This window comes from Cebidichthys violaceus, unplaced genomic scaffold (genome assembly GCF_023349555.1).
Source record: "Cebidichthys violaceus isolate CVI_PGR_0920_01 unplaced genomic scaffold, fCebVio1.0.p SCAF_8, whole genome shotgun sequence".
NCBI lineage: Eukaryota > Metazoa > Chordata > Actinopteri > Perciformes > Stichaeidae > Cebidichthys > Cebidichthys violaceus.
In genome coordinates, this window is record NW_027176964.1 from 13,616,560 (window position 1) to 13,627,361 (window position 10,802).

General features: G+C 38.3%; 2 protein-coding genes across 2 annotated transcripts; one reads left to right on the forward strand and one right to left on the reverse strand.

Moving 5' to 3' along the window:
• Positions 1-1,508: 1,508 nt before the first annotated feature.
• LOC137866123 (transcription factor BTF3 homolog 4-like) lies at positions 1,509-5,428 on the reverse strand. Its single transcript, XM_068701809.1, has 6 exons — positions 5,351-5,428; positions 4,720-4,779; positions 3,446-3,559; positions 2,752-2,953; positions 2,229-2,288; positions 1,509-1,970 (listed from the first exon to the last, which is right to left on the reverse strand). The coding sequence occupies exons 2-6, from the start codon at positions 4,771-4,773 to the stop codon at positions 1,924-1,926; spliced, it is 477 nt and encodes a 158-aa protein (XP_068557910.1). The 5' UTR covers positions 4,774-4,779; positions 5,351-5,428; the 3' UTR covers positions 1,509-1,923.
• Positions 5,429-5,914: 486 nt separating this feature from the next.
• On the forward strand, positions 5,915-10,791 carry txndc12 (thioredoxin domain containing 12 (endoplasmic reticulum)). Its single transcript, XM_068738021.1, has 7 exons — positions 5,915-6,115; positions 7,241-7,301; positions 7,543-7,595; positions 8,405-8,478; positions 8,709-8,778; positions 9,496-9,579; positions 9,817-10,791. The coding sequence occupies exons 1-7, from the start codon at positions 6,016-6,018 to the stop codon at positions 9,894-9,896; spliced, it is 522 nt and encodes a 173-aa protein (XP_068594122.1). The 5' UTR covers positions 5,915-6,015; the 3' UTR covers positions 9,897-10,791.
• Positions 10,792-10,802: the final 11 nt, after the last annotated feature.

Consider the following 10,802-nt stretch of genomic DNA (forward strand, 5'->3'; position numbering starts at 1 on the left):
TAATTTTACACCCTTAATCTAAAAATTCTTAAAACAAAAAGTGCCTTTTCTGAGCTCTTATTTTAAAGGCGACAACAGTTTCCGGTCCTGACCTCGCTGTCACTGTGAAACTTGATGCACCTCTAAAGCGGTTCAGCTCCATCCAGCTCCTGTACAGTGTGGTCCAGCCGCAGCAGCAGCAAGTAGCAGGGACATTTTAGCTCAAACCGGGCTGGAGGTGGTGAGCCCCGGGGCGGGTCCGCAGCTACGCCCCCCCCTCCACGGCAAGACACACTAGAGCCAAAATGGCACGTTCATCCCCAGTAACCTTGTAGGACCCCTCCCGCTGAGCAGAGCCCGACAGCAGCAGCTCATTGATCAGCACGATGCAGCAGAGGAGCGTCAGAGGGGATCAATGAAACGGGATGTAGTGATGTGTAAAAAATAAAAAAAAGTATTTTAAGCCCTGCTTATTGACACACCCAATCAGAAGTTTTAACAACAAATTATTTTAGTGCCGTTATTGATTCAGAATTATTTTATAAAATAGCAACAAAAAAAACTTGGACCTACCGTAAAATTACTTATTTTCTTTTGGCACAACAGGGGTAAACTAATAATTAAATCAAAGATCAAATACATTTAAACGAAAAGTTATCCATCTTCTTTGTGAGAAAAGTCTGGACTTCATTTCTGATGCACTCTACTTAACTCGAGTATTTCCACTTTACTTCCGACGTGTACTTCTTTACATATATGTTGTACTTTTTTACCCACTGTTTAACAGCTGTAGCTGTGTTGCAGATTAATATTTAATGAGCAAGAGACAACTGATCAATACATTGAACTTTGTAACTACCCAACAGTATACGATACTCAAAATGAATGTAAATAATAAAATACAGTAGATAAATAAGCCCCCTAAAAACACCGCTTACTTGTTAATTCATCAGTAATAATAACAAAATTAAATTATAATACTTATAGGAGGCATTACACTGGACAACAAAGTACTTCCACTTTGTAAACTTTGAATAAGTACATATCTGCTGAAAATACTATACTTTTACTGAAGTCAAATTTTAAATGCAAGACTTTTACTTGTAAATGACACTTTATATTTATATACAGTATATTGTTCTACCTTAACTGAATACTTCTACCACTGTTGATTGAGGATTCTCCTTGTTGGCTATAGCAACACGACCATTGAGCAAATGTAGCAAACCGATTCAAAATTGAAGTAGTTTGAATTAAAGTGTAGTTTTGCAATCTTTTTATTTACACCCCATAATGTGTTACACAACAGCTCGGATATCTATGAATTCAAGGAAGGGTAAAAGGAAGAGAGCCACTGTGGGTCTTTCATATACATATACATATATATATATATATATAGTATATACTTCTAATGTGCTCATCAAAGCAGACATGTCGGGTGATGTAATACTGCCGACTCATCATCTGGCGTTAAGCCGACCAGCCCAGCCAACACCAATCTCAGAAGTCATGTAATAACGAGATGCATCAATAGCCCAAAAAAAGTTTTATTAAATTCATAATCACTGCTATAATGTAAAGTAAATCACTTTAATTGTAATTTAATAAACAATCTCTTAAATACTAGCCACGTTGGATCGTGTGGAAATCCTATTTCTAAAGTAGTTGGAGTCATTCGGGTGCAGAGAGTTGTGCGGATCCTCGTTTATCAGCGCGTCCACAATATCACAGCCTACTGAAATCAAAAGCTACTGTATCTGCACGTTGTTGTTGTTGTTGTTGTTGTTGTTGTGGCAGGCTAAACCGCAGTGGTTCTCCGGAGATGATGATGATGATGATGATGCATCACACCTTCAACAACCGTTTCTCCACAAGAGGAAATGCCCTCTGTGAGTCCATAAGAGGTAAAAAATAAAACGGTTGATGGAGGAGAAAAAGGTTTCATCAGTTCGCTTCATCCTTTGAGGCTTCATCGAAGTTCTCCACAAGATCTGGAAGACAGAAAAGAACAAGTGCATCAGGATGATTTAACTAAAGGGTAGTGAGAGATGTAATCCTTTATTGTTCACATTCTGCAGCGGTGATATAAACCATGTGAACACAAGGATATTAAGGAGTTTAAGTCCTTATTTTCTTGGATGACAAAAATGTTAACATGAACCCAAAACAGATGTCGTGTCTCATGTTGTCACGATGAACAACACTAACTTCTCTCCATTAATTAAAACAATAATTATCTGCATCTATACCTGGTACGTCGTCGTCCTCTTCTTCTGCAATTTCCTCCTTGACTGCTTTCATGTCCATTGCTGCAAAATATAGAAAAGACAAAAATTTGTGATTATTGGCAAAAAAGTATCTGCTGTTATAATTTACTGTTAACGCCAAATTCTTGTGGTTTTTTTTTCAAATTCTCTGAGGAAACCCGGCCGCTGTAATGGACACTTTTGAAAAAATAAATAAAAGTGGGGTTTAAATTTACATGCAAACACGAAGGTAAACTCCTTTAAACTGAATCATCTAGAAGCTCAAACCGGGTGCTGACATCTGCACTTTAATTAATAATCAATGCCCAAAAACTTCCGGCACTCTTTGCCTTCTCCTCGCAGTCCATCGCTGCTCTTACTGGTTTCTCAAACCACATTTACAGATCTAAGCTCTGCTTGGTCGTCACACAACTCTGCTGAAGTACACTAACGTCTTAAAGTCATGATGATATTAAAGGACCACGGGGAACCCCGACACTGAGTGTCTAAGTGTGCATGTTCTCACATTGCCGGGGGAACTGCTCCGCCAGCTTGCGCAGGCTGCTGAGGCTGTCGGCTCCCAGCTGACTGAGGATGCCCGGCAGCATCTCCGTCAGCTGCTTGGTCTCAGCGTGGCCCGTGATGGCGAAGGTGTTGGCGGACAGAGACGCTTGCACTTTGGGGTTGTTGAAGTGGATCACCGTCCCGTCGTCCTTTATCATATTCACCTGAGGAAGCAGAAACCAGCGCAGTCAGGACTCGGAGCCAATAAAACCTGACATCATCCCCATATAACCATCTACTCCATCCTTAGACCCTCCTTCAAACAAAAGAAATCCCCGAAATAAACCCAGAAGAATCAAAAAGGTACAAAGTGTCTTAAATGAGTTCTGCGTCTGATTTACAGCGAGTATCTTTTTTAATAATATACTGTAAAATACAAAAGGTACATTGAGCTGCAGCATGAATGAATGAGACTGAATGAATATGAGCATCAGGTTAGCGTCTTTTCCTCGAGTTGCATCTGTTTTTTCGTGCTTTGATTTATCTGAATCACTATGTGGGAGCGAGTTGGATAAAAGCACTCTAAAAATAAACGAGATGACATGATGGTAAGGCTCTCCTCGTCTTTCATCTTTCCATATCAGACAAAAAAAAAAAAAAAAGTCAAAACACTGCAGCTATAAAACGCTGACATTGCTTTTCCTTTGATAGCTCACCTCTTCTATCCCTGCAATGTTGTTCACTGCCAGTTTCTTCAGCGAGCCCTGGAGTTTTTTGTCGTCAGCTGTTGCCGTTTTGTGAACAACCTTTTTCTTCCTGCGGGCCGTTCCCTGAGGAAAGAACAGGTGGGAATGCCAAAAAAAGGATTAGATAGCTAAGTGAAAAGTCAAATACACTTCAACACCACTGGGTCTCATACTTTCTTAAATGCATGTTTGGAACACTTTTCCATTCCATAGTTGACACAATATTTACTCGTTTCCAGATCACAGCGATGGTGTTTTAAACACGAGACCTGAATCACTAGTTTGTAAAGTCGGAAACAAGCTTTTACTGAAGCTTTACTTTATTTTTTTTACCAAAACAGTGTTTTTACAAAATGTGTACAAATGTTATACATTTGTCTTTTTACTAATAATGTCAATACATTGAAAAGGATCTGGATGACTGCATTGAAAAGCCTTGAAGGAAGCACTACTGAGATCTGACATTGGTGCTCTTATGCACTAGTAAGCTAAATACTGCCCACAAAAAAAGAGCTGATTCCCCAAAAGTGTAAACAACACCTCCTTGGTAAAGTACAAAAAGTGGAAAAAGCCTTAATTATCACCGCTACATGATTAGAAGTAAGACTCTAAAAGTTAATGGGACTTGGAAACTGTAAAGTCATTTTCAGCATGAGAAAAGGCCGTCTTTGTTTAGACACTAAATTATTGATATTTTCAATTTAACTTTTAATAAATGTTGCTTTTACTAAATACATGGTTAAACATGAGATTTTACTACTCAAGTAATGTAGTGACCCAGGATCCCAGTTTCAAAAATTCACAACTTAAAATAAACTATTTGTGAGTAAAAGGGAACAAAAGTGTATGAGATATTCTTGTTACTTAAATAAATAAATATAAACAATAAAGTAAATGCACTTTGTATTTGAGAATGTCAATATATTGTGATCTGGAAAAGGTCACAAGGCCTGTTGTCACAGCAAAAATAACAAATAGCGCCACCTAGTGGTTGGCTGAAGACCTCAACATGCATTATTAGTACAAAGCCATAGATATAGGGGGGGGGCATTCTCTGCTCGATAAAGGGAATGCTGAGGTCAGGAGGAAAACTGGCAGGTGCTGAATGCAACACAACTGAGTCGACGAAAGTACAAACCTGAAAGCCCAGATTCTGATTTAAATACTGGGCATTTTTCAACACAGTACAAGAGTATTTAATAATACTGCAAGGCCAAAAAATATATATATATAATATACTGTACCTTTCCACCTATCCGCACTTGTGCCTGAAGTTTGGCAAGTTTTTCTTGATTCATAGTGTTCTGTTTGTGAATAAAAAAACAGCTTTAATATTATGATATTCCTATGTTTTTCCATATAAATCCAATGTACAAATAATGTGAAATGAATGGGCTATCTATGCAGTATACATAAAAGGATGCACAACTCCACAGAAAGGGAGCACATGTGATCGACGGTACTTGTTGAAGTCTAATGGGCACAGCATGAGTGAGGCAACCAGAGCTAACATTACAATAATCATTGTAGCATTGAGCTAGCAGACTGCTACCGATCAGCTGAAAGTTATACTGAAGACCTAATGACTATCAGAATGAACTGACATGGATTGAATGGAAAAAAAGAAAAGTATCTGGAGCTAAATTTTAAAATGACATTTAAGTCTAACGTAGCTGTTGCTAGTTGGTTTGCTAACCAACGTTAGCTAGACTGCTATTTTAGCTAATGTTAGCATGGTGGCTGAACAAGATAAACCAACTGACTAACGCTAGCCGTTTGTTCCTGTCAAGGCAGAAAGATAACGTCAACTTAAATTAAGTGATAAATCAAACCGGTTCAGACGTTAACCACAAAATTTAAATATATATGTTTTACCTTTTAAAAGGACAGCCCGTTGAACTGTTAATGGCACGGTACTAGCTATGAAGCGGTGCGGCTTAATGTCGCGTTAAGTTAGCAGCAATGTAAACTACTTTCTATCAATATTTTCACAATAAAATAATCATGAATCATACCAGTAGTTATTTATTTTATGTATAGAACATATTCATAGACAACGGTGAAAATATAAGTTATAATGTAGTTGGGTGAGATTTAATACGTTATATCACTAAATATATTTATTTTTTTACATGTGTGGCGACTATTAAACTTTTGTTTTTACACTGATTTCCGGTCTTTTTCTGACATTTCGTTGTCTAACTTGACTAGTTTGAAGCCGCAGGCAGGAGCACGCGGTTGTGTGGATGTGACGTCATGTGACATGTAAAATGAGTCACTGCTTGACCAATAGGAGACGGAGGAGAAGGCAACTCACACACATGCGCACACACGCGCACACACGCGCACACACACACACACACACACACACACACACACACACACACACACACACACACACACACACACACACACACACAACTTTAATGGGAAGACTTTTACTGTGAAGTGTAACGGTTTAACTTCCGGGTCTCTGGTTCACGAACAGAATCTGCTGTTAGCTTCTAGCCGTGGCTGTGAGGGAAATAAGGCCAGTCAAGATGCAAACGTCTCTCGTGAACATCGTTTTATTTTCATCTCTTCAGGTTTTGTTGTCTTTGTCGTGCTTTCAAGATGTTGTCGAAGCAGCTAGCGGGAAAGGTGAGTTTATATATATATATATATATTTTGAGTTAATATGCAAACTGAGGCGAGCAGGATGTCTGGTCAATGATAGAGTGACCACAGCTGCCTTTGTATGAGTATCCTGGATCATAAGGTCTGTGTCCGGGACAGGGTGTGCTTATCATCAGCCACACATGAACTCTCTATCTCCAGTTTTTCAGGTGAACAGACTGGTTCTACTGCCCAATGACACCACTCTACAGACATAACGTGTAATGTTTATTTAACTGAGAATGAGACTAAACTTAATTTTTCCAAAAGGACATGTTTATGTCAAAGATAATTAATATTCATAATGAAATAAATATGTACATATTGTAATGCGAGAGTTCATTTGCAAACACTATTCTTAAAATGAATAAACTAACACCAGTTTGATTGGTATTCCCTGGAGTACGCAAAAAATAATGCAAAATTACATATCTGTTTTTGCAAATGAACCCATTGACAAAGTTAAATTATACTTGCATGCAATGAATTACGGTGCGCAAGTTCTCATATTTAAGCAATACAAACTGTACAGAAAGATGCATCAGTGTTATACTCGACGCATAGAAATATACAGTTCACTAAGTTTCACCAACATTTTTTAGATAAGTGAAATGGAACTTAACGAAACACATGCTGTCAATGTACAGATCACATTGAATTTGTCTTTACTTTTTGAAACCAGCCCCATATATGCTTCTCACGAATTTATGTGTAAATTTAAACATAAATAAACTTAACATACTATAAAATGTTCAGCAGCCCACCAAGAAAGTTTACCTAAGATAAAAGCCACATGTTGTGCAGCTGCATGTGGATCCACCTGTTAAGAGGAGACAATATAATCTATTGCTATATTGATTTCTTGTCCCACTGCTACCATATAAACCTACAAGCTAGTTACTGTGAGTAGTTGTAGGTGAGAGAGAGCAGAGTCCATATTTCCATACTGGTTGATATTAAATTACCAGCATTCATTTGTTTCCTTCTGTCAATACTGCATTTAGGGCGGACCCACCCTGTTGTAGAAATATAATACCGGTTACACAATGCCGGTGTGTGTGTGTGTGTGTGTGTGTGTGTGTGTGCTCATTAGTTCACTTCCCCCCGCAGGGTTTGGAGATAACATCCACTGGAGGACGCTGGATGATGGCAAGAAAGAAGCCGAGGCCAGGTGAGTTCACACTGAGGGCTGAAATATTACAAACACTTCCTGAAACTCTGCTCAGCCGCCTTTTGTGGAACAACCATTGGCCCTGAGGCCTAAAACCTAAATTCCTTGTTACTCAATGTGTTATTTAAAAAGGAGTGTATATTTGTTTATTACTACAGTCGCAAGCTTGATGAACTGAAGTTAGTTTTCATTGTCCCGGTGTTTGGTTTTAATAAATGTCTTCATGCGTTTGCATCGACAGCGGGCTGCCAATCATGCTCATCATCCACAAGACCTGGTGTGGAGCCTGCAAAGGTAAAAAAAACACGTTCTCTCCCTTTCACTATAAAAGCCTCTGGAGAAGAACTGTCCTGTCAATGTCTGATTAATATGTAATATATACATGAAGGACACTTATGTCTAAATTACAAAATGCCATTACTTACTTACGTATTGCCTGTCTGAAAGAGCTTTATTGGTCCAACTTTGTTGTGTTGTGACCTAAATGTAAAAGTGACTTTTGGAGCAGTATTTTCCACTTGTACACTGACTAACACCTTCAATCAACAGACGATAATGACCCGAGTCATTTTTCACTGCAGGCATTTTAACTCATTATAGCAGGAAAAGCACAGGTGCAACTAATGCCACTAATGATGCCACTAATGATGCCTCTGTTCTATTCTAGTGTCCCAGTAAGGCATCGTTAGATTTATTATTTACACCTGTGCTTTCCCCTACTGTGACATATCAAAATGTTTTTACTTGACCTTAAGAATCGGTAAGGCGGCTATCTGGACTGTGACCAATCAGGGACAAGATATATTATATTATATTATATTATATTATATTATAGGTCCAACTTAATAACTGGGATGGAGGGGAATGCAGTTTTTGCATACATTTGGTTCAGTTTTAGATTTAAAAGGCATAATTTATGATTTTGTTGAGTAACTTTAAAGATAAAACAATACAACATGCTGCTGCTGGGGAAAAAAAGGAAATGTTTCATCTGTAAAGTGGGCAAACACTTCAAACGGGAAGCTATTATTAAAGCTGGTTTGGGATTTCATGGCAATACAAGATGACGATTAATTGTATTTTCTTTGTTGCTTTTACTTCAGCACTGAAGCCCAAATTCGCTGAGTCCAAGGAAATCTCTGAACTGGCACACAACTTTGTTATGATCAACCTGGAGGTAAGGACAGGTCGAGTGGCACTAACCAGTTCATCTCAATTATCCAGGGTTTAATTAACGTCTGTGTTTTAATGATTGTGCTAGAAGCATATATCTATCTATCTATCTATCTATCTATCTATCTATCTATCTATCTATCTATCTATCTATCTATCTATCTATCTATCTCTCAATCATCATTAGGTTTGTTTGCAGTCTTGTAAATGATCACCAACTTCTTGTTTGAACAGGATGAGGAGGAGCCAAAGGATGATGCCTTCAGCCCCGATGGTGGATACATTCCTCGGATTCTTTTCCTTGGTACGAAGGGGTTTAGTCACTAAGTGTAAACAGTTTGTGGGATTCCTTTTGGAGAGAGACTCAGTTTATCTTCCTCAATAACACACGCTGCCTGATTCAGTTTCAGTAGGCTGGATTTAAGTTTCGGTAGCGTGAAACGTTGAGATAGGAAAAACTAAGTGGTTAAAAATATCACCTGTATGTGGCGTTAAATACAACATTAAACAGTATGTAAAGATTAAAAGGACAAATCATAGGAATGTTGTGCCACAATTTTTTTTTAAATGCTCCAATACATTTTGATATGTTTCCATGTTATAGTTCAGGTCAACTAAAATACTATTGAAAACTGAAATGACACGTTGAGTAATCTGTTAGTTAATAGACAGAAAATTAGCCGGTAATAATCTTATAACAAACCAGATTATCATGCTTATCATGCTAATATTTGCATTATATATATATATATTTTAGTCTTCTATAATATTGAATGAATGACCTTGACTTAACGACCCTTTATAACTGTTAGTTGGACAAAACAAGCGATTTGAAAACATAAAACTGGGCTTTAGGGAGTTGTTGGAGCAATTTCCCACAATTTTCTAACTTTTTATTGAGGAATCAAATAAATAATTGTCAGATTAATTCATAAAAATAACGGCTAGTTGCATCCTTGTATTGTTTAGATTTTAACATTAATTTGCACTGAGCGGACCTCTTTTATTTGACTCCTCACAGATCCCAGCGGTGAAGTCCATCCTGAAATCACCAACAAAAATGGGAATCCAAACTACAAGTACTTCTACAGCAACGCAGACCAAGGTAACAATCCACATTATTATCATTTTACTGTCACAGCGTGATGTAGCTGCTGGCTCTCCCAAACACGACGTTGCTCATCGTGTGTGTGTGTGTGTGTGTGTGTGTGTGTGTGTGTGTGTGTGTGTGTGTGTGTGTGTGTGTGTGTGTGTGTGTGTGTGTGTGTGTGTGTGTGTGTGTGTGTGTGTGTGTGTGTGTGTGTGTGTGTGTGTGTGTGTGTGTGTGTGCCCCCCCGCTCAGTCGTGTCCGGTATGAAGGAGGCGCAGGAGAAGCTGACGGGCGACTCCTTCAAACAGGGTCACACCGGAGACGAGCTGTGAGGAGGCGGGCATCGGGCTGTAAGGGCTACACTTCCTCTACCTGAGCTTCAGAGCGCCCCGGTACACTCCCAAACTTTCACGATCTATACTCGGAATTTAGAACCAAGCCAACCATTCAAATCGGTGCTTGAGAATTTCTTTCTGTCTTGTATGTTTTTGGTTTTTTTTCCAACACGACTACTCGTTTTCCTGTCATCGTCTTTGTTTTACAACATGTATATTTGTAATCTACTGTTATTAAACGCCATGTACTGTACTGTACTTACTGCCTGTAGAGGATATAACCAACTCGACTTAGCCAAGTTAACATTAACTCTCATTTTCATACGCTGCTGCTGTTGGATGGGAACTTCACATCTGGAAAATGCCACATTTTAAGTAAATTGCCTTGTATGTCACTAGATAACTGGGATACGAGTCATTTTGGTTTTGAGTTTCACAAACACCTCGAAGTCAAAACTTTGTAATTCACTTTAACCAGTGGAGTTTTCACCCAACAGCAATGATAACGTACTCCATTTTAGTCCAGATCAATAGTCTAACTCCTACAGTCATGTGCTTCCAAAGATCCTCTGCAGAATGTTAATTGTGTAACAATATTTCCCATGCACTACAACATGGGCTCTTCACTTCTCATTTCTAATATCCACAATCTTTAAAATAATAATTATTCTTTCAAACGTGCCAATGTGTGTATTCTAATTTAGCTATATCTACACAATTTGTTTTTTTCCTGTTCTGATTTTGTTTCACTGCTCGTGAAGTGACACATTGTGATGTTTTTTTTTTGTTTTTTTGTTAAAACTTCTGAATAAGATGGGAACATTGGTTGTGTGTCTAGATGTATTTTATACATGTACACAGCCAAGTGTGCAAATAAAGTTTGTTGTACTGAGTCGTTTGTGA